General features: G+C 46.4%; 1 protein-coding gene across 11 annotated transcripts in view; it reads left to right on the top strand.

The window, feature by feature from the left end:
• LOC146996642 (transcription factor unc-3-like) overlaps nucleotides 1-27,321 on the top strand; it is a 100,536-nt gene that overhangs the window by 61,955 nt on the left and 11,260 nt on the right. For 7 of the 11 annotated variants that reach the window (XR_015041536.1, XR_015041535.1, XR_015041534.1 and 4 more), the window contains exon 3: nucleotides 25,372-26,355. The exons of 3 other annotated variants lie outside the window; for them this stretch is intronic. Coding sequence is in view for 2 of the 8 variants with exons in the window: in XM_085817986.1 (XP_085674112.1) it covers nucleotides 25,372-25,387 (16 nt within the window). In the remaining 6 variants the exon portion in view is untranslated. Of the gene's footprint in view, nucleotides 1-25,371; nucleotides 26,356-27,321 lie in introns of those variants that run through there. One more of the 11 variants, XR_015041533.1, reaches the window with a different exon arrangement.

Here is a 27,321-nt window from a genome sequence, read left to right as displayed (position 1 = left end):
GTTTGTGAGAGTGTGTGAGTTTGTGAGAGTGTGTGAGTTTGTGAGAGTGTGTGAGTGTGCGAGAGAGTGTGAGAGTGTGTGTGAGATTGTGTGTGTGTGAGGGTGTGTGAGAGTTTGAGTGAGGGTGTGTGTGTGGGTGTGTGAGAATGAGAGAGAGTGTGAGAGTGTGTGAGTATGTGTGAGTATGTGTGAGTGAGTATGTGTATGTGAGAATGTGTGTGTGAGGGTGTGTGAGGGAGTGTGAAAATGTGTGAGGGAGTGTGAGATTGTGTGAGAGTGTGTGACTGTGAGGGTGTGTGTGAGAGAGTGTTTGAGAGTGAGAGTGTGTGTGAGTGTCTGTCAGGGTGTGTGTGTGATAGTGTTTGAGAGTGTATGTGTGTGTGTGGGGGGTGTTTGTGAGGGTGTGTGTGTGTGAGGGTGTTGAGGGTGAGAGTGTGTAAGTGTGTGAGTGACGGTGTGTGTATGAGGGAGTGTGAAAGTGTGTGAGGGTGTGTGTGTGAGGGTGTGAGTGTGTGTGAGTGTGTGAGACTGTGTGAGAGTGTGTGTGTGAGGGTGTGTAAGGGTGAGAGTGTGTGAGTATGTGTGAGTGAGTAAGTGTGTGTGTGAGGGTGTGTAAGGGTGAGAGTGTGAGAGTGTGTGAGTATGTGTGAGTGAGTAAGTGTGTGTGTGTGAGTATGAGTGAGGGTGTGTGAGTGAGGGTGTGTGTGTGAGGGTGTGTGTGAGGGTGTGAGGGTGTTTGTGTGTGTGTGAGGGTGTGTGTGTGAGAGAGTGTGTGTACGTGAGGGTGTTGTGTGAGGATGGTGTGAGAAAGTGTGTGAGTTTGAGTGTGTGTGTGTGGGTGAGGGAGTGTGTCTGTGAGGATGTGTGTGTGAGGGTGTCTGTGAGGATGTGTGTGTGTGAGGGTGTGTCTGTGAGGGTGTTGCATGAGGGTGTGTGTGTGAGGGTGTGTAAGAGAGAGAGTGAGGATGTGTGTGTGAGTGTTTGAGTAAGGTTGTGTGTGTGAGTGTGTGGATGTGTGTCTGTGAGAGTGTGCGAGTGTGTGTGAGGATGTGTGAGGGTGTGTGTATGTGAGAGTGTGTGTGAGAGTGTGTGAGTGTGGGTGAGGGTGTGTGAGAATGCGTGAGTGTGTGTGAGAGTGTGTGTGGGAGTGTGTGAGGGTGTGTGGGTGAGGGTGTGTCTGTGAGGGTGTGTGTGTGGGTGAGGGAGTGTCTGTGAGGGTGTGTGTGAGAGTTTGAGTGAGGGTGTGTGTGTGTGGGTGGGTGTCTGAGAGTGTGTAAGTGTGTGAGTGTGTGTGAGGGTGTGTGGGTGAGGATGTGTGTGAGGGTGTGTGTGACTGTGTGTGAGGGTGTGCGTGTTTGAGGATGTGAGAGTGGGATTGTATGAGTGTGTGTGAAAGGTGTGTGAGGATGTGTGTGTGAGGATGTGTGAGGGTGTGAGAGAGTGTGTGAGTTTCTGAGTGTGTGAGGGTGTGTGAGAGTTTGAGTGAAAGTGTGTGTGTGATGGTGTGTGAGAGTGTGTGAGTGTGTCGGAGAGTTTGAGTGAGGGTGTGTGTGAGAGAGTGTATGTGTGAGAGGGTGTGTGTCTGTGAGAGTGTGCGAGTGTATGTGAGAGTGTGTGAGCATGTGAGAGTGTGTAAGATTGTGTTGAGGGTGAGTGTGATAGTGTGTGTCAGAGTGTGTGAGGGTGAGTGTGTGTGAGTGTGTGAGTTTGAGTGAGGGTGAGTGTTGGAGTGTGTGAGGGTGGGTCTGTGGGTGAGTTTGTGTGTGTGAGAGTGTGTGAGAATGTGTGAGTGTGTGTGTGAGGGTGTGAGTGTGTGTGTGTGTGACTGTGAGGGTGTGTGTGAGAGAGTGCGAGTGTGTGTGAGTTTGTGTGTGAGGATGTGTGTGTGAGGCGGGTGAGAGTGTGTGAATGTGTGTGAGTGTGTTTGAGTGTGTGTGAGTGTGCGTGAATGTGTGTGAGAGTGTGTGTGTGAGGGTGTGTGATGGTGTGTGTGAGGGAGGGTGTGTGAGGGAGGGTGTGTGAGGGAGTGTGAAAGTGTGTGAGGGTGTGTGAGAGTGTGTGACTGTGAGGGTGTGTGTGTGAGAGAGAGTTTGAGAGTGTGAGTGTGTGTGAGAGTGTGAGTGAGGGTGTGTGAGTGAGGGTGTGTGTGTGAGGGTGTGTGTGAGTATGTGAGAGTGTGAGTGTGTGAGATTGTGTGTGTGTGAGGGGGTGTGTGAGGGTGTGAGTATGTGTGTGTGTGAGGGTGTGAGAGAGTGTGAGAGGGTGTGTGTGTTTGAGGGTGTGTGTGTGAGGGTGTGTGTGAGAGTGAGGGTGTGTGTGTGAGGGTGTGAGAGTGAGAGTGTATGAGTGTGTGTGAGGATGTGTGTGTGAGGGTGTGTGGGTGAAGGTGTGTGTGTGATTGTGTGTGAAAGTGTGTGAGTATGTGAGAATGTGTGAGTGTGTGTGAGGGTGTGTGAGTGAGGGTGTGTGTGGGTGAGGGAGTGTGTGTGAGGGTGTGTGTGTGATAGAGTTTGAGAGTGTGTAAGTGTGTTAGTGTGTGTGTGAGAGTGTGTGTGAGTGTGTGTGAGGGTGTGTGTGAGAGTGTGTGAGTGTGTGCTAGAGTGTGTGAGTGTGTGAGAGAGTGTGAGAGGGTGTGTGTGTGAGGGAGTGTGTGTGTGGGTGTGTCTGTGAGGGTGTGTGTGTGAGGGTGTGTGTGTGATAGTGTTTGAGAGTGTGTGAGTGTGTATGAGAGTGTGTGAGTGTGTTTGAGAGTGTGTGTGAGTGTGTGGGCGTGTGAGTGTGTGTGAGTGTTTTTGAGAGTATGTGAGTGTGTGTGAGGGTGTGTGAGAGTGAGTGTGAGTGTGTGAGAGTGTGTGTGTGAGGGTGTGTGAGAGTTTGAGTGAGGGTGTGTGTGGTCGAGTTTGAGTGAGGGTGTGTGTGTGAGGGTGTGTGTCTGTGTGTGAGAGTACGTGAGTGTGTTTGAGTGTGAGAGTGTGTGAGAGAGAGTGTTTGAGAGTGTGTGAGATTGAGTGAGGGTGTGTGTGTGAGAGTGTGTGTGTGAGGGAGTGTCTGTGAGGGTGTGTGGGTGAGGGAGTGTGTGTGAGGGTGTGTGAGAGTTTGAGTGAGGATGTGTGTGTGAGGGTGTGTGTGTGAGAGTTTGAATAAGGGTGTGTGTGTGAGTGTGTGGATGTGTGTCTGTGAGAGTGTGTGAGGTGGTGTGTGTGAGTGTGTGTGGGTGAGGGAGTGTGTGTGAGGGTGTGTGAGAATTTGAGTGAGGATGTGTGTGTGAGGGTGTGTGTGAGAGTGGGTGTGTGAGGTTGTGTGAGGGTGTGTGTGAGTGTGTGTGAGGGTGTGAGAGTGAGGGTGTATGAGGGTGTGTGAGGGTGTGAGGGTGTGTGGGTGAGGGTGTGTCTGTGAGGGTGTGTGTGTGATTGTGTGAGAGTGTGTGAGTGTGAGAGTGTGTGGGTGAGGGAGTGTGTGTGTGGGTGTGTCTGTGAGGGTGTGTGTGTGAGGGTGTGTGTGTGAGAGTGTGTGTGAGGGTGAGTGAGGGTGAGTGTGTGTGAGTGTGTGTGTGAGAGTGTGTGGGTGAGGGAGTGTGTGAGAGTATGTGAGTGTGTGTGAGAGTTTGAGTGAGAGTGTGTGAGGGTGTGTGTGTGTGTGAGGTTGTGTGTTTGAGGGTGTGTGTGTGTGTGTGAGAGTGTGTGGGTGAGGGAGTGTGTGAGGGTGTATGTGTGTGAGAGAGTGTGTGAGTGTGTGTGAGAGTTTGAGTGAGGGTGTGTGTGAGAGAGTGTGTGTGTAAGTGTGTGAGGGTGTGTGTGTGAGGATGTTGTGTGAGGGTGTGTGTATGAGGGAGTGTGAGAGTGTGTGTGTCTGTGAGTGTGAGGGTGCGTGTGAGAGTGTGTGAGTGTGTGTGAGGGTGAGTGTGTGAGGGTGAGTGTGTGAGGGTGTGTGTGGGTGTGCGTGAGTGTGTGTGAGGGTGTGTGTGTTTGAGGGTGTGTGTGAGTGTGGGTGTGTGTGTGAGAGTGTGTAAGTGTGTGAGAGTGAGAGTGTATGAGTGTGTGTGAGGATGTTTGAGGGTGTGAAAGTTTGAGTGAGGGTGTGTGTGTCCGAGAGTTTGAGTGAGGTTGTCAGGATGTGTGAGGGAGTGTGAAAGTGTGTGAGGGAGTGTGAGATTGTGTCAGATTGTGTGAGAGTGTGTGAGTATGTGTGAGTGAGTATGTGTATGTGAGAGTGTGTGTGTGAGGCTGTGTGAGGGAGTGTGAAAGTGTGTGAGAGTGTGTGACTGTGAGGGTGTGTGTGAGGATGTGTGTGTGAGAGAGTGTTTGAGAGTGTGAGTGTGTGTGAGAGTGTGTGTGAGGGTGTGTGGGTGAGGGTGTATGGCTGAGGGAGTGTCTGTGAGGGTGTGTGTGATAGTGTTTTAGAGTGTATGTGTGTGGGGGGGTGTGTGTGTGAGGGTGTTGAGGGTGAGAGTGTGAGTGACAGTGTGTGTGTGAGGGTGTGTGAGGGAGTGTGAAAGTGTGTGAGGGTGTGTGTGTGAGGGTGTGTGTGTGTGAGAGTGTGTGAGTATGTGTGAGTGAGTAAGTGTGTGTGTGTGTGTGAGGGTGTGTGTGTGAGGGTGTTGTGTGAGGATGTGAGGAGGGTGTGTGAGGGTGTGAGAGAGTGTGTGAGTTTGTGAGTGTGTGAGGGTCTGTGTGTGAGGGTCTGTGTGTGAGTGTGTGTGTGGGTGAGGGAGTGTGGTGAGGGAGTGTGGGTGAGGATGTGTGTGTGAGGGTGTTGCGTGAGGGTGTGTGTGTGAGGGTGTTGTGTGAGAGTGTTTGAGAGGGTGTGTGTGAGGGTGTGTGAGAGTTTGAGTGAGGATGTGTGTGTGAGGGTGTGTGTGTGAGAGTTTGAGTAAGGCTGTGTGTGTGTGTGAGTGTGAGGGTGTGAGGGTGTGAGGGTGTGTGTGTGTGTGACTGTGAGGGTGTGTGTGAGGATGTGTGTGTGAGAGAGTGTTTGAGAGTGTGAGTGTGTGTGAGTTTGTGTGTGAGGGTGTGTGTGTGAGGTGTGTGAGGGTGTGTGAGAGTGTGTGAATGTGTGTGAGTGTGTGTGAGGGAGGGTGTGTGAGGGTGTGTGAGGGAGTGTGAGAGTGTGAGTGTGTGAGAATGTGTGTGTGTGAGGGTGTGTGAGTGTGTGAGGGTGTGTGTGTGAGGTTGTGTGTGTGAGGGTGTGTGAGTGTGTGAGAGAGTGTGTGTGAGGGTGTGAAAGAGTGTGAGAGTGAGAGTGTATGAGTGTGTGTGAGAGAGTGTGTGAGGGTGTGTGAGAGTGTGTGAGTGTGTCGGAGAGTTTGAGTGAGGGTGTGTGTGTGAGGGTGTATGTGTGAGAGTTTGTGTGTGAGGGTGTGAGAGTGTGAAAGTGTGTGAGACTGTGAGAGTGTGTGTGTGTGAGGGTGTGTGAGGGTGTGTGGGTGAGGGTGTGTGGCTGTGGGAGTGTCTGTGAGGGTGTGTCTGTGAGATTGTGTGTGTGTGTGAGGGTGTTGAGGGTGAGAGTGTGAGAGTGTGTGAGTATGTGTGAGTGAGTATGTGTATGTGAGAATGTGTGTGTGAGGGTGTGTGAGGGAGTGTGAAAGTGTGTGAGGGAGTGTGAGATTGTGTGAGAGTGTGTGACTGTGAGGGTGTGTGTGAGAGAGTGTTTGAGAGTGAGAGTGTGTGTGAGTGTCTGTCAGGGTGTGTGTGTGTGTGATAGTGTTTGAGAGTGTATGTGTGTGTGAGGGTGTTGAGGGTGAGAGTGTGTAAGTGTGTGAGTGACGGTGTGTGTATGAGGGAGTGTGAAAGTATGTGAGGGTGTGAGGGTGTGTGAGTGTGTGAGACGGTGTGAGAGTGTGTGTGTGAGGGTGTGTGAGGGTGAGAGTGTGAGAGTGTGTGAGTATGTGTGAGTGAGTAAGTGTGTGTGTGTGAGTGTGTGTGAGGGAGGGTGTGAGGGAGTGTGAGAGTGTGTGACTGTGATGGTGTGTGTGAGGGTGTGAGGGTGTTTGTGTGTGTGTGAGGGTGTGTGTGTGAGAGAGTGTGTGTACGTGAGGGTGTTGTGTGAGGAGGGTGTGTGAGGGTGTGAGAAAGTGTGTGAGTTTGAGTGTGTGAGTGTGTGTGTGTGGGTGAGGGAGTGTGTCTGTGAGGATGTGTGTGTGAGGGTGTCTGTGAGGATGTGTGTGTGTGAGGGTGTCTGTGAGGGTGTTGCATGAGGGTGTGTGTGTGAGGGTGTTGTGTGAGAGTGTTTGAGAGTGTGTGTGTGAGGGTGTGTAAGAGTGAGAGTGAGGATGTGTGTGTGAGTGTTTGAGTAAGGTTGTGTGTGTGAGTGTGTGGATGTGTGAGGGTGTGTGTATGTGAGAGTGTGTGTGGGAGTGTGTGAGGATGTGTGGGTGAGGGTGTGTCTGTGAGGGTGTGTGTGTGAGTTTGAGTGAGGGTGTGTGTGTGTGGGTGTCTGAGAGTTTGTTAGTGTGTGAGTGTGTGTGAGTGTGTGTGAGGGTGTGTGGGTGAGGATGTGTGTGAGGGTGTGTGTGTGAGGGTGTGTGTGTGAGAGTGTGTTAGTGTGTGTGTGAGAGTGTGTGTGAGGGTGAGTGTGTGTGAGTGTGTGTGTGAGAGTGTATGGGTGAGGGAGTGTGTGAGAGTATGTGAGTGTGTGTGAGAGTTTGAGTGAGGGTGCGTGTGAGAGTGTGTGTGAGTGTGTGAGTGTGTGAGGGTGTGTGTGTGAGTGTGTGTCTGTGTGTGAGAGTAAGTGAGTGTGTTTGAGTGTATGTGTGTGTGTGTGTGAGAGTGTTTGAGAGTGTGTGAGATTGAGTGAGGTTATGTGTGTGAGGGTGTGTGTGTGAGGGTGTGAGAGAGTTTGTGTGAGGGTGTGTGTGTGAGGGTGTGTGTGAGTGTGTAAGAGTGAGAGTGTGTGAGGGTGTGTGTGTGAGTGTATGTGAGAGTGTGTGTGAGTGCATGTGTGAGTGTGTGTGAGGGTGTGTGGGTGAGGGTGTGTGTGAGAATATGTGAGTGTGTGTGAGAGTGTGTGTGGGAGTGTGAGTGAGTGTCTGTGTGACTGTGAGAGGGTGTGTGGGAGTGTGAGTGAGTGTCTGTGTGACTGTGAGAGGGTGTGTGTGAGTGTATGTGAGAGTGTGTGAGGGTGTGTGTGTGAGGGTGTGTGTGTGATAGTGTTTGAGAGTGTGTGAGAGTGTGTGAGTGTGTGTGAGCGTGAGGGTGTGTGTGAGTGTGTGTGTGAGGGTGTGTGTAGGGTGAGTATGTGTGTGTGAGGGTGTGTGGGTGAGGATGTGTGTGAGGGTGTGTGTGTGAGGGTGTTGTGCGAGGGTGTCTGTGAGAGTGTGAGAGTTTGAGTGAGGGTGTGTGTGTGAGGGTGTGTGTGAGAGTGTGTGAGTGTGTGTGTGTGAGTGTGTGTGAGGGTGAGGGTGTGTGTGTGTGTGATGGTGTGTGTGTTTGAGGGTGTGTGTGTGTGAGGGTGTGTGTGTTTGAGGGTGTGTGAGGATGTGTGTGAGGATGTGTGAGGGTGTGAGAGAGTGTGTGAGTTTCTGAGTGTGTGAGGGTGTGTGAGAGTGTGTGAGTGTGTCGGAGAGTTTGAGTGAGGGTGTGTGTGTGAGAGTGTATGTGTGAGAGTGTGTGAGAGGGTGTGTGTCTGTGAGAGTGTGCAAGTGTGTGTGTGAGTACGTGAGTGTGTTAGAGTGTGTGAGTGTATGTGAGAGTGTGTGAGCATGTGAGGGTGTGTGTGAGGGTGACTGTGAGAGTGTGTGAGATTGTGTGTGAGGGTGAGTGTGTGAGTTTGAGTTAGGGTGAGTGTTGGAGTGTGTGAGGGTGGGTCTGTGGGTGAGTTTGTGTGTGTCTGTGTGTGAGAGTGTGTGAGAATGTGTGAGTGTGTCTGTGAGGGTGTGTGTGTGTGAGAGTGTGTGAGGGTGTGTGTGAGGGTGTGTGTGTGAGGTTGTTGAGGGTGAGAGTGTGAGAGTGTGTGAGTATGTGTGAGTGAGTAAGTGTGTGTGTGTGTGAGACTGTGAGGGTGTGTGTGTGAGGGTGTGTGTGAGTATGTGAGAGTGTGAGTGTGTGAGAATGTGTGTGAGATTGTGTGTGTGTGAGCGGGTGTGTGTAAGGGTGTGTGTGTGTGAGGGTGTGTGAGTGTGTTTGAGAGAGTGTGAGAGTGTGTGTGAAAGTGTGTGTGAAAGTGAAAGTGTGTGGATGTGCGTTTGTGAGAGTGTGCGAGTGTGTGTGAGGATGTGTGAGGGTGTGTGTGAGGGTGTGTGTGAGTGTATGTGAGAGTGTGTGTGAGAGTGTGTGAGTGTGTGTGAGGGTGTGTCTGTGAGGATGTGTGAGAATGTTTGAGAGTGTGTGAGAATGTGTGAGTGTGTGTGGGAGTGTGAGTGTGTGAGAGTGTGTGAGGGTGTGTGGGTGAAGGTGTGTCTGTGAGGGTGTGTGTGTGGGTGAGGGAGTGTCTGTGAGGGTGTGTGTGTGAGGGTGTGTGTGTGATAGTGTTTGAGAGTGTGTGGGTGTGTGCGAGAGTGTGTGGGTGTGTGCGAGAGTGTGTGAGGGTGTGTGAGAGTGTGTGAGTGTTTGTGAGAGTGTGTGTGTGAGGGTGTGTGAGTGAGGGTGTGAGAGTGTGTGGGTGAGGGAGTGTGTGAGGGTGTGTGTGTGAGAGTGTGTGGGTGAGGGATTGTGTGAGGGTGTGTGTGTGAGAGTTTGAGTGAGGGTGTGTGTGTGTGAGAGAGTGTGTGATGGTGTCTGAGAGTGTGTGTGTGTGTGTGAGGGTGTGTGAGAGTGTAAGTGTGTGAGTGTGTAAGAGTGAGAGTGTGTGAGGGTGTGTGGGTGAGGATGTGTGTGAGGGTGTTGGTGTGAGTGTGTGTGTGTCTGTGTGAGGGTGTGTGTGTGAGAGTGTGTGAGGGTGTGTGTGAGTGTGTTTGAGAGTGTGTGAGAGTGTGTGAGTGTGTGTGAGCATGTGAGGGTGTGTGTGAGTGTGTGTGAGGGTTTGTGTGTGTGAGGGTGTGTGTGTGAGTGTGTGTGAGGGTGTGTGTGTTTGAGGGTGTGTGTGAGGGTGTGTGTGTTTGAGGGTGTGTGTGAGTGTGTGTGAGAGTGTGAAAGTGTGTGAGAGTGAGAGTGTATGAGTGTGTGTGAGGGGGTGTGTGAAGGTGTTGTGTGAGGATGTGTGAGGGTGTGAGAGAGTGTGTGAGTTTCTGAGTGTGTGAGGGTGTGTGAGAGTGTGAGAGTTTGAGTGAGGGTGTGTGTGTGAGGGTGTGTGAGAGTGTGTGAGTGTGTCGGAGTTTGAGTGAGGGTGTGTGGGTGAGGGAGTGTGTGTGAGGGTGTTGTGTGAGGGTGTGTGTGTGAGAGTGTGATTGTGTGTGAGAGTGTGTGAGTTTGAGTGAGGGTGTGTGTGTGTGAGGTTGTGTGAGAGTGTGTGGGTGAGGGTGTGTGTGTGAGGGAGTGTGTGTGTGTGAGAGTGTGTGAGTGAGGGTGTGTGTGAGTGTGTAAGGGTGTGTGGGTGAGGGTGTGTGAGGGTATGTGTGAGGGTGTATGTGTGAGGGTGTGCGTGTGAGGGTGTGTGAGAGTGTGTGAGTGTGTGTGATAAAGTGTGAGACTGTGTGTGTGAGTGTGTGTTTGTGTGTGGGTGTGTGTGGGGGGGTGTGAGTGGGTGTGTGTGTGTGTGTGAGAGTTTGAGTGAGGGTGTGTGAGAGTGTGTGAGAGTTTGAGTGAGGGGGTGTGTGTGAGGGTGTTGTGTGAGTGTGTGTGAGAGGGTGTGAGGGTGTGTGTGAGAGGTTGTGAGTGTGAGGGTGTGTGAGTGTGTGTGAGAGTGTGAGTTTGTGTGAGTGTGTGAGTGAGGGTGTGTGGGTGAGGGAGTGTGGGTGAGGGAGTGTGTGTGAGGGTGTGTGTGTGTGAGTGTGTGTGTGTGTGTGTGAGAGTGAGTGATTTTGAGTGAGGGTGTGTGAGTGAGGGTGTGTGGGTGAGGGTGTGTGGGTGAGGGAGTGTGGGTGAGGGAGTGTGTGTGAGGGTGTGTGTGAGAGTGTTTGAGAGTGTGTGAGTGTCTGTGAGTGTGTGTGAGAGTGTGTGAGTGTATCTGAGAGTTTGAGTGAGGGTGTGTGAGAGTGTGTGTGTGACTGTGTGTGTGAGGGTGTGTGAGAGTGTGTGAGTGTGTCGGAGAGTTTGAGTGAGGGTGTGTGGGTGAGGGAGTGTGTGTGAGGGTGTTGTGTGAGGGTGTGTGTTTGTGAGAGTGTGTGATTGTGTGTGATTGTGTGTGAGAGTGTGTGAGTTTGAGGGTGTGTGTGTGTGAGGTTGTGTGAGAGTGTGTGGGTGAGGGAGTGTGTGTGAGGGTGTGTGTGTGAGAGTGTGTGTGAGAGTGTTTGAGAGTGTGTGAGTGTCTGTGAGTGTGTGTGAGTGTGTGTGAGAGTGTGTGAGTGTATCTGAGAGTTTGAGTCAGGGTGTGTGAGAGTGTGTGTGTGACTGTGTGTGACAGTATGTGATGGTGTGTGTGAGGGTGGGTGGGTGAGAGTGTGTGTGTGTGAGTGTGTATGTGTGAGAGTGTGTGTGTGTGAGGGTGTGTGTGTGAGGGTGTGTGAGAGTGTGTGAGAAAGTGTGAGAGTGTGTGTGTGTGGGGGGGTGTGAGTGGGGGTGTATGAGTGTGTGAGAGTTTGAGTGAGGGTGTGTGTGTGAGGGTGTGTGAGAGGTTGTGAGTGTGAGGGTGTGTGAGTGTGTGTGAGTGTGTGTGAGAGTGTGTGAGTGAGGGTGTGTGTGAGAGTGTGTGAGTGTGTGGGTGAGGGAGTGCGGGTGCGGGTGTGTGTGTGCGGGTGTGTGTGAGAGGGTGTCGGAGAGTTTGTGAGTGTGAGTGAGTGTGTGTGAGAGTGTGTGATTTTGAGTGAGGGTGTGTGTGTGAGGGTGTGTGTGTGAGGGTGTGTGTGAGGGTGTGTGTGTGAGAGTGTTTGAGAGTGTGTGAGTGTGTGAGAGTGAGTGAGGGTGTGTGTTAGTGTGTGTGTGAGAGTGTGTGATGGTGTGTGTGAGGGTGGGTGGGTGAGAGAGTGTGTGTGTGAGGGTGTATGTGTGAGGGTGTGTGTGTGTGAGTTTGTGAGAGTGTGTGAGTTTGTGAGAGTGTGTGAGTTTGTGAGAGTGTGTGAGTGTGCGAGAGAGTGTGAGAGTGTGTGTGAGATTGTGTGTGTGTGAGGGTGTGTGAGAGTTTGAGTGAGGGTGTGTGTGTGGGTGTGTGAGAATGAGAGTGTGAGAATGTGAGAGAGTGTGAGAGTGTGCGAGTATGTGTGAGTATGTGTGAGTGAGTATGTGTATGTGAGAATGTGTGTGTGAGGGTGTGTGAGGGAGTGTGACCGTGAGGGTGTGTGTGAGAGAGTGTTTGAGAGTGAGAGTGTGTGTGAGTGTCTGTCAGGGTGTGTGTGTGTGATAGTGTTTGAGAGTGTATGTGTGTGTGTGGGGGGTGTTTGTGAGGGTGTGTGTGTGTGAGGGTGTTGAGGGTGAGAGTGTGTAAGTGTGTGAGTGACGGTGTGTGTATGAGGGAGTGTGAAAGTGTGTGAGGGTGTGTGTGTGAGGGTGTGAGGGTGTGTGTGTGAGGGTGTGAGTGTGTGTGAGTGTGTGAGACTGTGTGAGAGTGTGTGTGTGAGGGTGTGTAAGGGTGAGAGTGTGAGAGTGTGTGAGTATGTGTGAGTGAGTAAGTGTGTGTGTGTGAGTGTGTGTGAGGGAGGGTGTGAGGGTGTGTGAGGGAGTGTGAGGGTGTGTGAGGGAGTGTGAGAGTGTGTGACTGTGATGGTGTGTGTGAGTATGAGTGAGGGTGTGTGAGTGAGGGTGTGTGTGTGAGGGTGTGTGTGAGGGTGTGAGGGTGTTTGTGTGTGTGTGAGGGTGTGTGTGTGAGAGAGTGTGTGTACGTGAGGGTGTTGTGTGAGGAGGGTGTGAGAAAGTGTGTGAGTTTGAGTGTGTGAGTGTGTGTGTGTGTGTGAGGGAGTGTGTCTGTGAGGATGTGTGTGTGAGGGTGTCTGTGAGGATGTGTGTGTGAGGGTGTCTGTGAGGATGTGTGTGTGTGAGGGTGTGTCTGTGAGGGTGTTGCATGAGGGTGTGTGTGTGAGGGTGTGTAAGAGTGAGAGTGAGGATGTGTGTGTGAGTGTTTGAGTAAGGTTGTGTGTGTGAGTGTGTGGATGTGTGTCTGTGAGAGTGTGCGAGTGTGTGTGAGGATGTGTGAGGGTGTGTGTATGTGAGAGTGTGTGTGAGAGTGTGTGAGTGTGGGTGAGGGTGTGTGAGAATGCGTGAGTGTGTGTGAGAGTGTGTGTGGGAGTGTGTGAGGGTGTGTGGGTGAGGGTGTGTCTGTGAGGGTGTGTGTGTTGGTGAGGGAGTGTCTGTGAGGGTGTGTGTGAGAGTTTGAGTGAGGGTGTGTGTGTGTGGGTGGGTGTCTGAGAGTGTGTAAGTGTGTGAGTGTGTGTGAGGGTGTGTGGGTGAGGATGTGTGTGAGGGTGTGTGTGTGAGGGTATTGTGTGAGGGTGTGTGTGAGGGTGTGTGAGAGTGTGTGAGAGTGTGAGAGTTTGAGTGAGGGTGTGTGTGTGAGTGTGTGTGTGTCTGTGAGTGTGAGAGTGTGTGAGGGAGTGTGAGCGTGTGAGGGTGTGTGTGAGTGTGTGTGAGGGTGAGTATGTGTGTGAGGGTGTGTGTGACTGTGTGTGAGGGTGTGCGTGTTTAAGGATGTGAGAGTGGGATTGTATGAGTGTGTGTGAAAGGTGTGTGAGGATGTGTGTGTGAGGATGTGTGAGGGTGTGAGAGAGTGTGTGAGTTTCTGAGTGTGTGAGGGTGAGTGAGAGTTTGAGTGAAAGTGTGTGTGTGATGGTGTGTGAGAGTGTGTGAGTGTGTCGGAGAGTTTGAGTGAGGGTGTGTGTGAGAGAGTGTATGTGTGAGAGGGTGTGTGTCTGTGAGAGTGTGCGAGTGTATGTGAGAGTGTGTGAGCATGTGAGAGTGTGTAAGATTGTGTTGAGGGTGAGTGTGATAGTGTGTGTCAGAGTGTGTGAGGGTGAGTGTTGGAGTGTGTGAGGGTGGGTCTGTGGGTGAGTTTGTGTGTGTGAGAGTGTGTGAGAATGTGTGAGTGTGTGTGTGAGGGTGTGAGTGTGAGAGTGTGTGAGGGTGTGTGGGTGAGGGTGTGTGGCTGAGGGAGTGTCTGTGAGGGTGTGTGTGTGAGGGTGTTGGGGGTGAGAGTGTGAGTATGTGTGAGTATGTGTGAGTGAGTAAGTGTGTGTGTGTGTGAGGGTGTGTGTGTGTGTGTGACTGTGAGGGTGTGTGTGTGTGTGTGACTGTGAGGGTGTGTGTGAGTTTGTGTGTGAGGATGTGTGTGTGAGGCGGGTGAGAGTGTGTGAATGTGTGTGAGTGTGTTTGAGTGTGTGTGAGTGTGCGTGAATGTGTGTGAGAGTGTGTGTGTGAGGGTGTGTGATGGTGTGTGTGAGGGAGGGTGTGTGAGGGAGTGTGAAAGTGTGTGAGGGTGTGTGAGAGTGTGTGACTGTGAGGTTGTGTGTGTGAGAGAGAGTTTGAGAGTGTGAGTGTGTGTGAGAGTGTGAGTGTGAGTGAGGGTGTGTGAGTGAGGGTGTGTGTGTGAGGGTGTGTGTGAGTATGTGAGAGTGTGAGTGTGTGAGATTGTGTGTGTGTGAGGGGGTGTGTGAGGGTGTGAGTATGTGTGTGTGTGAGGGTGTGAGAGAGTGTGAGAGGGTGTGTGAAAGTGTGTGTGTGTGATGGTGAAGTGAGAGTGTGTGTGAGAGTGTGTGTGGGAGGGTGTGTGTGTTTGAGGGTGTGTGTGTGAGGGTGTGTGTGAGAGTGAGGGTGTGTGTGTGAGGGTGTGAGAGTGTATGAGTGTGTGTGAGGATGTGTGTGTGTGATTGTGTGTGAAAGTGTGTGAGTATGTGAGAATGTGTGAGTGTGTGTGAGGGTGTGTGAGTGAGGGTGTGTTTGGGTGAGGGAGTGTGTGTGAGGGTGTGTGTGTGATAGAGTTTGAGAGGGTGTAAGTGTGTTAGTGTGTGTGTGAGTGTGTGTGAGGGTGTGTGTGAGAGTGTGTGAGTGTGTGCTAGAGTGTGTGAGTGTGTGAGAGAGTGTGAGAGGGTGTGTGTGTGAGGGAGTGTGTGTGTGGGTGTGTCTGTGAGGGTGTGTGTGTGAGGGTGTGTGTATGATAGTGTTTGAGAGTGTGTGAGTGTGTATGAGAGTGTGTTAGTGTGTGAGTGAGGGTGTGTGTGAGAGTGTGTGTGAGGGTGTGTGTGTGTGTGAGTGTGTGAGGGTGTGTGTGAGAGTGTGTGAGTGTGTTTGAGAGAGTGTGTGAGTGTGTGGGCGTGTGAGTGTGTGTGAGTGTTTTTGAGAGTATGTGAGTGTGTGTGAGGGTGTGTGAGAGTGAGTGTGTGAGAGTGTGTGTGTGAGGGTGTGGTCGAGTTTGAGTGAGGGTGTGTGTGGTCGAGTTTGAGTGAGGGTGTGTGTCTGTGTGTGAGAGTACGTGAGTGTGTTTGAGTGTGAGAGTGTGTAAGTGTGTGAGAGTGTAAGTGTGTGAGAGTGAGAATGTGTGTGTGAGGGTGTGTGAGAGTTTGAGTGATGGTGTGTGTGTGAGGGTGTGTGTCTGTGTGTGAGAGTACGTGAGTGTGTTTGAGTGTATGTGTGTGTGAGAGAGAGTGTTTGAGAGTGTGTGAGATTGAGTGAGGGTGTGTGTGTGAGAGTGTGTGTGTGAGGGAGTGTCTGTGAGGGTGTGTGGGTGAGGGAGTGTGTGTGAGGGTGTGTGAGAGTTTGAGTGAGGATGTGTGTGTGAGGGTGTGTGTGTGAGAGTTTGAATAAGGGTGTGTGTGTGAGTGTGTGGATGTGTGTCTGTGAGAGTGTGTGAGGGGGTGTGTGTGAGTGTGTGTGGGTGAGGGAGTGTGTGTGAGGGTGTGTGAGAGTTTGAGTGAGGATGTGTGTGTGAGGGTGTGTGTGAGTGTGTGTGAGAGTGGGTGTGTGAGGTTGTGTGAGGGTGTGTGTGAGTGTGTGTGAGGGTGTGAGAGTGAGGGTGTATGAGTGTGTGTGAGGGTGTGAGGGTGTGTGGGTGAGGGTGTGTCTGTGAGGGTGTGTGTGTGATTGTGTGAGAGTGTGTGAGTGTGAGAGTGTGTGGGTGAGGGAGTGTGTGTGTGGGTGTGTCTGTGAGGGTGTGTGTGTGAGGGTGTGTGTGTGAGAGTGTGTGTGAGGGTGAGTGAGGGTGAGTGTGTGTGAGTGTGTGTGTGAGAGAGTGTGTGGGTGAGGGAGTGTGTGAGAGTATGTGAGTGTGTGTGAGAGTTTGAGTGAGGGTGCGTGTGAGAGTGTGTGTGAGTGTGTGAGTGTGTGAGGGTGTGTGTGAGAGTGTGTTTGAGAGTATGTGAGTGTGTGTGAGGGTGTGTGTGTGTGTGTGAGTGTGTGTGTGTGAGTGTGTGTCTGTGTGTGAGATTAAGTGAGTGTGTTTGAGTGTATGTGTGTGTGTTTGAGAGTGTGTGAGATTGAGTGAGTGTATGTGTGTGAGTGTGTGGGTGAGGGAGTGTCTGTGAGGGTGTGTGTGTGAGGGTGTGTGAGAGTGTGTAAGAGTGAGAGTGTGTGAGGGTGTGTGTGTGAGTGTATGTGAGAGTGTGTGTGAGTGCATGTGTGAGGGTGTGTGGGTGAGGGTGTGTGTGTGAGAATATGTGAGTGTGAGTGAGTGTCTGTGTGTCTGTGAGCGGGTGTGTGTAAGGGTGTGTGTGTGTGAGGGTGTGTGAGTGTGTTTGAGAGAGTGTGAGAGTGTGTGTGTGTGAGGGTGTGAGAGGGTGTGTGAAAGTGTGTGTGCGTTTGTGAGAGTGTGCGAGTGTGTGTGAGGATGTGTGAGGGTGTGTGTGAGTGTATGTGAGAGTGTGTGTGAGAGTGTGTGAGTGTGTGTGAGGGTGTGTCTGTGAGGATGTGTGAGAATGTTTGAGAGTGTGTGAGAATGTGTGAGTGTGTGTGGGAGTGTGAGTGTGTGTGAGAGTGTGAGAGAGTGTGAGTATGTGTGAGTGAGTGTGTGTGTGACTGTGAGAGTGTGTGTTAGAGTGTGTGAGGGTGTGTGGGTGAAGGTGTGTCTGTGAGGGTGTGTGTGTGGGTGAGGGAGTGTCTGTGAGGGTGTGTGTGTGAGGGTGTGTGTGTGATAGTGTTTGAGAGTGTGTGGGTGTGTGCGAGAGTGTGTGAGGGTGTGTGAGAGTGTGTGAGTGTTTGTGAGAGTGTGTGTGTGAGGGTGTGTGAGTGAGGGTGTGAGAGTGTGTGGGTGAGGGAGTGTGTGAGGGTGTGTGTGTGAGAGTGTGTGGGTGAGGGATTGTGTGAGGGTGTGTGTGTGAGAGTTTGAGTGAGGGTGTGTGTGTGTGAGAGAGTGTGTGAGGGTGTCTGAGAGGGTGTGTGTGTGTGTGAGGGTGTGTGAGAGTGTGTAAGTGTGTGAGTGTGTAAGAGTGAGAGTGTGTGAGGGTGTGTGGGTGAGGATGTGTGTGAGGGTGTTGGTGTGAGTGTGTGTGTGTCTGTGTGAGGGTGTGTGTGTGTGAGTGTGTTTGAGAGTGTGTGAGAGTGTGTGAGTGTGTGTGAGCATGTGAGGGTGTGTGTGAGTGTGTGTGAGGGTTTGTGTGTGTGAGGGTGTGTGTGTGAGTGTGTGTGTGTGGGTGTGTGTGTTTGAGTGTGTGTGTGAGTGTGTGTGAGAGTGTGAAAGTGTGTGAGAGTGTATGAGTGTGTGTGAGGGGGTGTGTGAAGGTGTTGTGTGAGGATGTGTGAGGGTGTGAGAGAGTGTGTGAGTTTCTGAGTGTGTGAGGGTGTGTGTGAGTGTGTGTGAGGGTGTGTGTGTTTGAGGGTGTGTGTGAGGGTGTGTGTGTTTGAGGGTGTGTGAGAGTGTGTGAGAGTTTGAGTGAGGGGGTGTGTGTGAGAGGGTGTGAGGGTGTGTGTGAGAGGTTGTGAGTGTGAGGGTGTGTGAGTGTGTGTGAGTGTGAGTGTGTGTGAGAGTGTGTGAGTGTGTGTGAGTGTGAGGGTGTGTGGGTGAGGGAGTGTGTGTGAGGGTGTGTGTGAGAGTGTGTGAGTGTGTGTGAGAGTGTGTGAGTGTGTGTGAGAGTTTGAGTGAGGGTGTGTGAGAGTGTGTGTGTGTGAGTGTGTGTGTGAGAGTGAGTGAGGGTGTGTGTGAGGGTGTATATGTGAAGGTGTGTGTGTGTGTGTGTGATGGTGTGTGTGTGAGTTTGTGAGAGTGTGTGAGTGTGTGTAAGTGTGCGAGAGAGTGTGAGAGTGTGTGTGAGAGTGTGAGAGTTTGAGTGAGGGTGTGTGTGGGTGTGCGAGAATGAGAGTGTGAGAGCGTGAGAGAGTGTGAGAGTGTGTGAGTATGTGTGAGTGAGTGTGTGAGTGTGTGTGTGTGAGGGTGTGTGTGAGAGTGTGTGCGGGTGTGTGTGAGAGTGTGTGAGGGTGTGTGTGTGAGGGTGTGTGTGAGAGTGTGTGTGTGAGGGTGTTGAGGGTGAGAGTGTGTGATTGTGTGTGAGAGTGTGTGAGTTTGAGTGAGGGTGTGTGTGTGTGAGGTTGTGTGAGAGTGTGTGGGTGAGGGTGTGTGGGTGAGGGAGTGTGGGTGAGGGAGTGTGGGTGAGGGTGTGTGTGAGAGTGTTTGAGAGTGTGAGTGTGTGTGAGTGTGTGTGAGGGTGTGTGAGGGTGTGTGTGTGAGGGTGTGTGAGAGTGTGTGAATGTGTGTGAGTGTGTGTGAGTGTGTGTGAGAGTGTAAGTGTGTGAGAGTGAGAGTGTATGAGTGTGTGTGAGAGGGTGTGTGAAGGTGTTGTGTGAGGATGTGTGTGTGAGGATGTGTGAGGGTGTGAGAGAGTGTGTGAGTTTCTGAGTGTGTGAGGGTGTGTGAGAGTGTGAGAGTTTGAGTGAGGGTGTGTGTGTGAGGGTGTGTGAGAGTGTGTGAGGGTGTGTGAGAGTGTGTGAGTGTGTCGGAGAGTTTGAGTGAGGGTGTGTGGGTGAGGGTGTATGTGTGAATGTGTGTGAGAGTGTGTGTGAGGGTGTGTGAGAGGGTGTGAATGTGAGGGTGTGTGAGTGTGTGTGAGAGTGTGTGATTGAGGGTGTGTGTGTGAGGGTGTGTGGGTGAGGGAGTGTGGGTGAGGGTGTGTGGGTGTGTGGGTGAGGGAGTGTGTGTGAGGGGGTGTGTGTGTGAGAGTGTTTGAGAGTGTGTGTGAGATTGTGTGTTTTTGAGTGAGGGTGTGTGTGTGAGAGTGTGTGGGTGAGGGAGTGTGGGTGAGGGAGTGTGTGTGAGAGTGTTTGAGAGTGTGAGTGTGTGTGAGTGTGTGTGAGGGTGTGTGAAGGTGTTGTGTAAGGATGTGTGTGTGAGGATGTGTGAGGGTGTGAGAGAGTGTGTGAGTTTCTGAGTGTGTGAGGGTGTGTGAGAGTGTGAGAGTTTGAGTGAGGGTGTGTGTGTGAGGGTGTGTGTGTGAGGGTGTGTGAGAGTGTGTGAGTGTGTCAGAGAGTTTGAGTGAGGGTGTGTGGGTGAGGGAGTGTGTGTGAGGGTGTTGTGTGAGGGTATGTGTGTGAGAGTGTGATTGTGTGTGAGAGTGTGTGAGTTTGAGTGAGGGTGTGTGTGTGTGTGAGGTTGTGTGAGAATGTGTGGGTGAGGGAGTGTGTGTGTGCGAGAGTTGAAGTGTGTGTGAGTGTGTGTGAGTGTGTGAGAGTGTGTGAGTGAGGGTGTGTGTGAGTGTGTAAGGGTGTGTGGGTGAGGGTATGTGTGAGGGTGTATGTGTGAGAGTGTGTGAGTGTGTGTGATAAAGTGTGAGACTGTGTGTGTGTGTGTGAGAGTTTGAGTGTGGGTGTGTGAGAGTGTGTGAGAGTTTGAGTGAGGGGGTGTGTGTGAGGGTGTTGTGTGAGGGTGCGTGTGAGTGTGTGTGAGAGGGTGTGAGGGTGTGTGTGAGAGGTTGTGAGTGTGAGGGTGTGTGAGTGTGTGTGAGAGTGTGAGTTTGTGTGAGTGTGTGAGTGAGGGTGTGTGGGTGAGGGAGTGTGGGTGAGGGAGTGTGTGTGAGGGGGTGTGTGTGTGAGGGGGGGTGTGTGAGTTGTGAGTGTGTGTGTGTGTGAGAGAGTGAGTGATTTTGAGTGAGGGTGTGTGAGTGAGGGTGTGTGGGTGAGGGTGTGTGGGTGAGGGTGTGTGGGTGAGGGAGTGTGGGTGAGGGAGTGTGGGTGCGGGTGTGTGTGTGCGGGTGTGTGTGTGAGGGTGTCTGAGAGTTTGTGAGTGTGAGTGAGTGTGTGTGAGAGTGTGTGATTTTGAGTGAGGGTGTGTGTGTGAGGGTGTGTGTGTGAGAGTGTTTGAGAGTGTCTGAGTGTGTGAGAGTGAGTGAGGGTGTGTGAGAGTTTGTGTGAGGGTGTGAGGGTGTGTGAGAGTGTGTGTGTGTTAGTGTGTGTGTGAGAGTGTGTGATGGTGTGTGTGAGGGTGGGTGGGTGAGAGAGTGTGTGTGTGAGGGTGTATGTGTGAGGGTGTGTGTGTGTGAGTGTGTGTGAGTGTGTGTGTGTGAGTTTGTGAGAGTGTGTGAGTGTGCGAGAGAGTGTGAGAGTGTGTGTGAGATTGTGTGTGTGTGTGGGTGTGTGAGAATGAGAGTGTGAGAATGTGAGAGAGTGTGAGAGTGTGTGAGTATGTGTGAGTATGTGTGAGGGTGTGTGTGTGTGGGAGTGTGTGTTTGTGAGTGTGTGAGTGTGATTGAGTGCGTGTGAGAGTGTGTGAGTGTGTGTGAGGGTGAGGGTGTGAGTGTGTGAGGGTGTGTGTGTGAGTGTGAGTGTGTGTGAGGGTGTGAGTGTGTGATGGTGATGTTTGAGTGTGTGAGAGTGTGTGAGGGTGTGTGTGAGAGTGTGTGAGAGTGTGTGAGAATGTGTGAGAGTGTGTGTGAGTGTGTGTGAGTGTGAGAGAGTGTGAGAGAGTGTGTGAGAGTGTGAGAGTGTGTGAGAGTGTGTGAGAGTGTGTGAGAGTGTGTGAGAGTGTGTGAGAGCGTGTGAGAGTGTGTGAGAAATTATTACAGATATTACAATGTGTATAATATGTGGATGTTACAATGTATATATACAATGTATATTACAGATTATATAATAAGTGGTGTATTTAATTACGGCAAAGCAGTGGGTTATGCCTAAAGGGGGGTGCCTTCGTGGAGGACTTTCTAAGGGAAACTGGCTCGTATACACGTTACACATGAGGAAAACCACGAAAACACCCATGCAGCCAGCCCGTTCGCGGGGCTCGAACCTCGAACCGAACTACCAGTGTTCAGCGACTTTACCGCTCGGCCGCTGGTGGGCCAGATGATATAATAAACATCACGCGGAAGATCTAATATGTCTCATAAACGGTTAAAAACTACACAAAAAGCTTTTTTTAACTTCTAATTGTTTTGTTCTAATTGTTGTATGTATAATACGTCGATTACACAGTAATTATTTTAATTGATTCAATATTTTTGATACCTAATATTGAAACGATTTTCTAAGATTAAACGATAAATTTTGACACTTAATGTATTAAATAAAAATATCTGTTGTGACTTCCCTGTACAGAATATTAAATTATACCCATTTTTTCTTGCATTTCATTTAAAATTATTGGATTGAATTAAATCTACTTTGTCGATATCGCGTGAACCACAACAGAATAAATGCACTCTTTAAAATTCACTATATTTGTTTACCATAGCGACACTCTGGCCGTAGGTTCACTTAACAGCGTTACATTTCTTTCATTTTTTAACTCAGAATACACAAAATTTATATCATCTTAAGAATTATCTAATCGTTGCCCCATTCAAATACTATAATAAATCTAAAACGATGTATAAAAGAAATTAAGCAAAGAACAACAACAAAAAAGAAACAACTTTTCACAGACGATCGAGTATTTCTTATTCAATTAATTCAGTTCTCACTTCGCGACAAGGCAAAAATACATTAAAACTCAAGATGCCTGTATTGAAAATTCTGAAGTAAATCTTAAACACTTATTTCCTCGAATAAATTCCAGAATGATTTCATGAATGATTTCATGATTTCCAGAATGAACATGATTTAATTCGCAATAGTAAAAGAAGGCGTTATTGCAAAGCTTACTTTCTCTAGATTGGCAACAAATCTACTATTCTGCTCTTTCAAATGTAAACAAGCAATGGCCGCCATGAAAAAAATTATTAGGCTTAGCGACACTTAAACACCTTTTAAATTGTTGATAATTCTAAAAATATTGTATACAGATTTACTAAAGCAAAAAATTTTAAAACAGTTTTTGCGACAACGATTTTTTAAATCGAACATCTGTTTTTAAAACAACAGCGATATTTTAAAGCAAAAAATGCACAATTTACAAACATGTAAGAATAAAGAAACCGAGATCACTGAGCCGAGTAACAGAGTGGATATATATATATACATATATTTATATACTTTTGGTGCAGCCGATTGCAACCAAAATACGAGGTGCACATCTACATTTTATAGCAATCCTATATACAAAATTTTAACGTTCTGAGGCTACTCGTTTCTGAGTTATGCGAGATACGTACGTACATACGTTCGCACAGACGCAACGAAAAATTCTCTTCAGAACTCATTTTAAATAAGTTTTTAAATTTTGGGGGGAGACTCCTTACGTACAGATGTCACGCAGAAACATCGTTAAATTGGATTCGATAGCGGTGAAAATGGATATTTGCGTTGAAATATGATGCCTGAAATTTTTTGCTAATACGATACTTACTTTTTACTACGTTCTGTCTCAATTTTAAAATTTCCTTCCCTTCCCCTTTTATCATAATTGTACTTTTACTTACTTCCTACGAAATCAGAAGATTTAATGGATTCATTTTTGATATCTGACATGTGAAACTCGGGAGCAGGCACACTTTTGCACGAAAAATAGTGTATCGCATTTTTTGTTTTAAAAATGAATAACTTCAAGTTAAGGTTTTTATGCCTTTAGTTAATCTGAACGCAATTGTTGTAGAATTATCAACAAACTAAAACTTGGAGAACTAATAAAGCGACCATTTGTTTACATTTGAAACTCTTAGTAGAATAGTTAGTTAAGTCAGTTTGCACACCAAATTGGGTGCCTTTCTTCCAGCTGGGACCAAAGTAAACTTTCAGTTTTGTGCAACGAAAAATATATCTTCATGTGTGGTGGCTTATTTTTGCTTAGCTACTATAATTTTAATTGTAAAAATTGTTTTTTCAAACCGTTTTTTTAATTGCATTTTGGTATTTTACGTTTTTTTTTTTTTTTTTTTTTTTTTTTTTTTTGTATTTTACAATTTTTAATGAAAATTGTTTTAAGTTTTTATGATATAAGAAATCTGATGTGTACACCACATGACTTCCTTGTACGGAATATTAAATTATACGTATTTTATTTAAACTTATTAGATTGAATTAAACCTACTTCGCCGACAGCGCATAAACCACAATAGAACAAATGCATTCTTTAAAATTCACTTTGTTTACCATAGCGACACTCTGGCGCTAGGTTTACTTAACAGAATTATATTTCATTCATATTATAACTCAGAATGCACATAATGTATATCATTTAAAGAATTATCTAATCGTTGCCACATGTTCTATTCAAATACTATAATAAAGCTAGAACTATGTATAAAAGAAATTAAGCAAACAAAACAAAAAAAAAAACAGTTTTCCACAGACGATTGAATATTTCTCATTTAATTAATTCAGTTCTCACTTCGCGAGAAGGCAAAAATACATAAAAACTCAAAATATCTATATTAAAAATTACGAAGTAAATCTCAAACGCTTATTTCCTCGAAAAAATTCCAGAAAGAATTAAGCATGATTTAATTGGCAATAATAAATGAATGCGCTATCTTTGTTGTTGCGAAACTAAGTTTCTCTAGATTGGCAACAAATCCACTAGTCTCCCGTTTCAAATATAAACATCAATGGCAGCCATTAAAAACAGGCTTACCGGCAATTAAACAACTTTAAAATTGCTCATAATTCTAAAAATATTGCACACAAATTTACTAAAGGCATAAAATCCTTAACCGGAAGATAAAAACAACATAATTCAATCATTTTTAAATCAAAAAATGTACAATTTACAAACATATAAGAGTAAAGAAACTGAGATCACTGAGCCAGGTAATAGAGTGGATATATATATATATAAATATATTTATATACGTTTGGTGCGGCCGATTGCAACCAAAATACGAGGTGCACATCTACATGTTATAGCAGTCCTATATATATAGAAAATTTCAACTTTCTGAGGCTACTCATTTTTGAGTTATGCGAGATACGTACATACGTTTGTAGAGACGCCACGAAAAATTCTCTTCAGAATTCATTTTAAAGCAGTTTTATAATTTTTTTGAAGGAAAAGAGTCTTTTATTCTGTCCTTACGAACAGATGTCACGCAAAAACATCGTTAAATTGCATTCGATAGTGGTCAAAATGGATATTTTCGTTGAAATATGCTGCCTGAAACTTTTCGCGATTACAATACTTCCTTTTTACTTCGTACAAGGAAGTAAAAAAAGGTCTATAGACTTTCTTCCTAAAATTAATTCAGCAGGAGTTTTCTGAGTCATATCGTGGGTCATTGTGCGTAGTGCAAACGTGACTTCGTGTAGTGAAATCGGCCGAATCATCCCAAAGTCTGTGATAGTTTTTTCGTTAAATTTTATGAACCTCTGAAGAAATTTTTATAACTAACTACATAATTCGTATACCTTGAGAAAATGTACTTTGCTGTTAAGTTTTTACTGTATAAAGCATCGTCTGCTATTCCAATAAAGTTCTTAATAAAATAAATTATTACAATTGCAATGCAGTAATGTTTGTCCACCCTATTTTACTAACATTAAAATGAGCTTCAAAATAGCACTAAAATAAGCTAATTTAATTAGATTAAACAAGAAACATGTAAACAGGAAGTTTCAAAGAATTTTAATTAGGAAATGCAGAAGTTTGCTTCGGAACCGTTCATAATGTATTTAATCGTATTTTCAAAGTTTAATGCAAAAGTTTATTTATGAACGGCGCATAATATTTCTTGAAATCACTTGACCGATTCCGTATCCCGTGACAGTAAACGTTCTCTTAATATTCAGAGAGCATTCCTCACTTGAATAGAACATGCCAATGTAAAATTAGGCAGAAAATGCAATCTTAGTTTAGCGTAAGTGTATTGTTACAGATTTTGTATTTAGTTAGATGTTTTTAGTAGAATTCTAATTAAATTGGTTTACATTCCAGTGCAATGCAGAACGAAACATATTTTTAAAGAAAGCTACGTCGGAAATTGTAATTGACTACTGTATTAGCTGTAAACGTAATTTTACTCTTTTGCTTTCCAGAAATCGAGAAAACAGACATTATCATAACTTTCTCGTGCCCGATTAAAATACTTTAAAAAGTCAGATAGAAACATCGCAGAACAAATTGAAAATCTATATCAAACTCAGACTTTTTGTTTTGGCCCAATCTTAAATGATTGACCGCTTCCTAAGCGACATTTTTCTGGCACTTGACAAATTTTATAATCTGTTTGCTCATATTTTTAGCGATTTTATTTCAATTTAAAAAATATATTCCACACTTTGATCACGGTCACCGACCTGTTGATCACAACAAACGAAGTATTTTCTGTGTTAACGAGCAGGACTTGGGCGATTCTATAACAACATCCGAATTATATCATTAACCTCGATAATATGAACCGCAGTCTACTGTTCTAAGATAATCAAGTCAATTATAGAAACTGATTTATTATTAGTCCAAAGGAAGAATTTGCACAGAAGGATTATTAATTTCTTTTCGGCATTTTGTGTCGATTCACTAAAAGCGCTGTTTCACTTTTTAAATTCTTGCCACGAAATATTAGAGCCCTGTATTATACTTAAAGAAATTAAATAATGCATTTCTCGCATTGTGATAAACAACGTTACCTAGAGCCGTCCAATTTTGAATAACGTAATCCTCCAACGAATATGGGCATGTGGAAGTCCAAATTTGGAATTTGTTTTATTATCGACTTCATATTTTGTAAAACGTTTTTTTACAAAATATTTTTGATTAACAAACTCGAGGGTTTCAAAGCGAGCAATGGCATCGTTGTACAAAAAGAACATTTTTATCTTCAACGCGCGAGACTGTGTATCGAAAATTCTAAAGATATGCTCATTTTAAAATTATTTTGCGATATTGCTGTTGAACTGAATTTTATGATTTAAGTGCGAAGAACATGATAAATAAAGGTAACACAAAATATTAGAAAAACGCCCCTTTCAACGTAATTTAAAATCCGAAACCTTTCAGATTTTTTTTTTTTTTCAATTCTTATGTAAAATTTATTCTATTTTATTTATTAGTTCGTTACATTCCGAGTTCTCGTAGCATTCTTTGTGTTTTATCTTTAAATTAAATTTTCTTTAAAATAAATTTCATTTTCAGGGCAAAGCGGAAATGAAGACCTATTGGCTAATTAGCCACGATCCATCATCTGGTAAGAGACGGAACGTAGCTCGCGGAATGATAGTTCCACCTCCGCTTTTCAATATACGTGAATCAGAAAATAGAAGACAAAGTCCCAAAACAGAATTCTCCCATCGGACGACTCCAGCTCAAATCTACCGCTCTGTAGACGACGGCGTACCTTTACCTAACGACTCTGTTCCTGGAAAATCGTATTTCTTTGGATATCACAAGACAGTCCCCGCATACCAAAACGTCTAAATCCATCGGCTGTCGTTGCAACACGCGACGCTTCGCAGTCAGAACCATGGGATGGGAATGAATGGGGTTTTAATATGGCCTTTGATGATTCAAACCCAGACATCCTGGAGAGTTCAGATGAATGGTTTTGACTCTTCTGAAGCACCAAGAAGACTTTCTAGTAATTACAAACCTAATATCAAAGTAGCATCACTGACAGCTGCAGACGATGCGTACAAACGTCTTATTTATGCAAAGAGGAAGCAGGTTGAAAACTTGAGAAAATTTAAAAAAAAGAAAAAAAAAAAAAAAAGAAAAAAATCCTTAATGGAAGAGGTCGTGGTCTGCAGACAAGTTTGACCTCTCAAAGGAGTCTTTGAAGGAATGGTTAACAAACCTTTTTTACCACAAGTTTGCATGCTCAAGTTTCTGAGCTCAAAAGACAAGAATCACTTCAGACACTTCAGACAGTGAAAGAGAGCGATATAGAAGAAAGCGTAGTGTAATATGTTTGTACCTGTGCTAACTAAATATATCTGTGATATATCCGTGGCAGTTTCGGTTCGTACATACAGTTTTATTCGAAGTAAATGTGTTTTTGTTATCTAAAACTCATAAGTAAACTTATTTCTTACATTCTTTTCATTTTTAAAATTTTACATATTTTTTCCTTTTCACATTTTTACTTTAATGACAAAAATTAAAGTTATTTTTGAAGTTTAACTTTTTATCTTCGCTTTTTGTTTTAAAAAAAAATCTGATGTGTACTTCCTTGTACGTGATGACTTCCTTGTACGGAATATTAAATTATGCGCATTTTTTCTTGCATTTCATTTAAACTTATTAGATTGAATTAAACCTACTTCGCCGACAGCGCATAAACCACAATAGAATAAATGCATTCTTTAAAATTCACTTTGTTTACCATAGCGACACTCTGGCGCTAGGTTTATTTAACAGTATTATATTTCGTTCATATTATAACTCAGAATGCACAAAATTTATATCATTTAAAGAATTATCTAATCGTTCCCACATGTTCTATTCAAATACTACAATAAAGCTAGAACTATGTATAAAAGAAATTAAGCAAAGAAAACAAAAAAGAAACAGTTTTTCACAGACGATTGACTATTTCTCATTCAATTAATTCAGTTTTCACTTCGCGACAAGGCAAACATACATAAAAACTCAAAATATCTGTATTAAAAATTACGAAGTAAATCTTAAACACTTATTTCCTCGAAAAAATTCCAAAATGGATTAAGTATGATTTAATTGGCAATAATAAATGAAGGCGTTATCTTTGTTGTTGCGAAGCTAAGTTTCTCTACATTGGCAACAAATCCGCTATCTTGCTGTTTCAAATGTAAACAAGAGCAATAGCCGCCATCAAAAACATTATTAGGCTTAGCGGCACTTAAACAATTTTAAAATTGTTGATAATTCTAAAAATATTGTATACAGATTTACTAAAGGCATAAAAACCTTAACCGGAAGATAAGAACAACATAATTCAATCATTTTTAAAGCAAAAAATGTACAATTTACAAACATATAAGAGTAAAGAAACTGAGATCAATGAGCCGGGTAACAGAGTGGACATATATATAAATATATTTATATACGTTTGGAGAGGCCGATTGCAACCAAAATACGAGATGAACATCTACATGTTATAGCAGTCCT

The sequence above is a fragment of the Stegodyphus dumicola genome, chromosome 6 (assembly GCF_044657685.1).
Source record: "Stegodyphus dumicola isolate Sdum_Otavi_A_Nest chromosome 6, ASM4465768v1".
Taxonomy (NCBI): domain Eukaryota; kingdom Metazoa; phylum Arthropoda; class Arachnida; order Araneae; family Eresidae; genus Stegodyphus; species Stegodyphus dumicola.
Note: the sequence above shows the minus strand (reverse complement) of the source record. Positions and strands in the feature narration are given on the sequence as shown.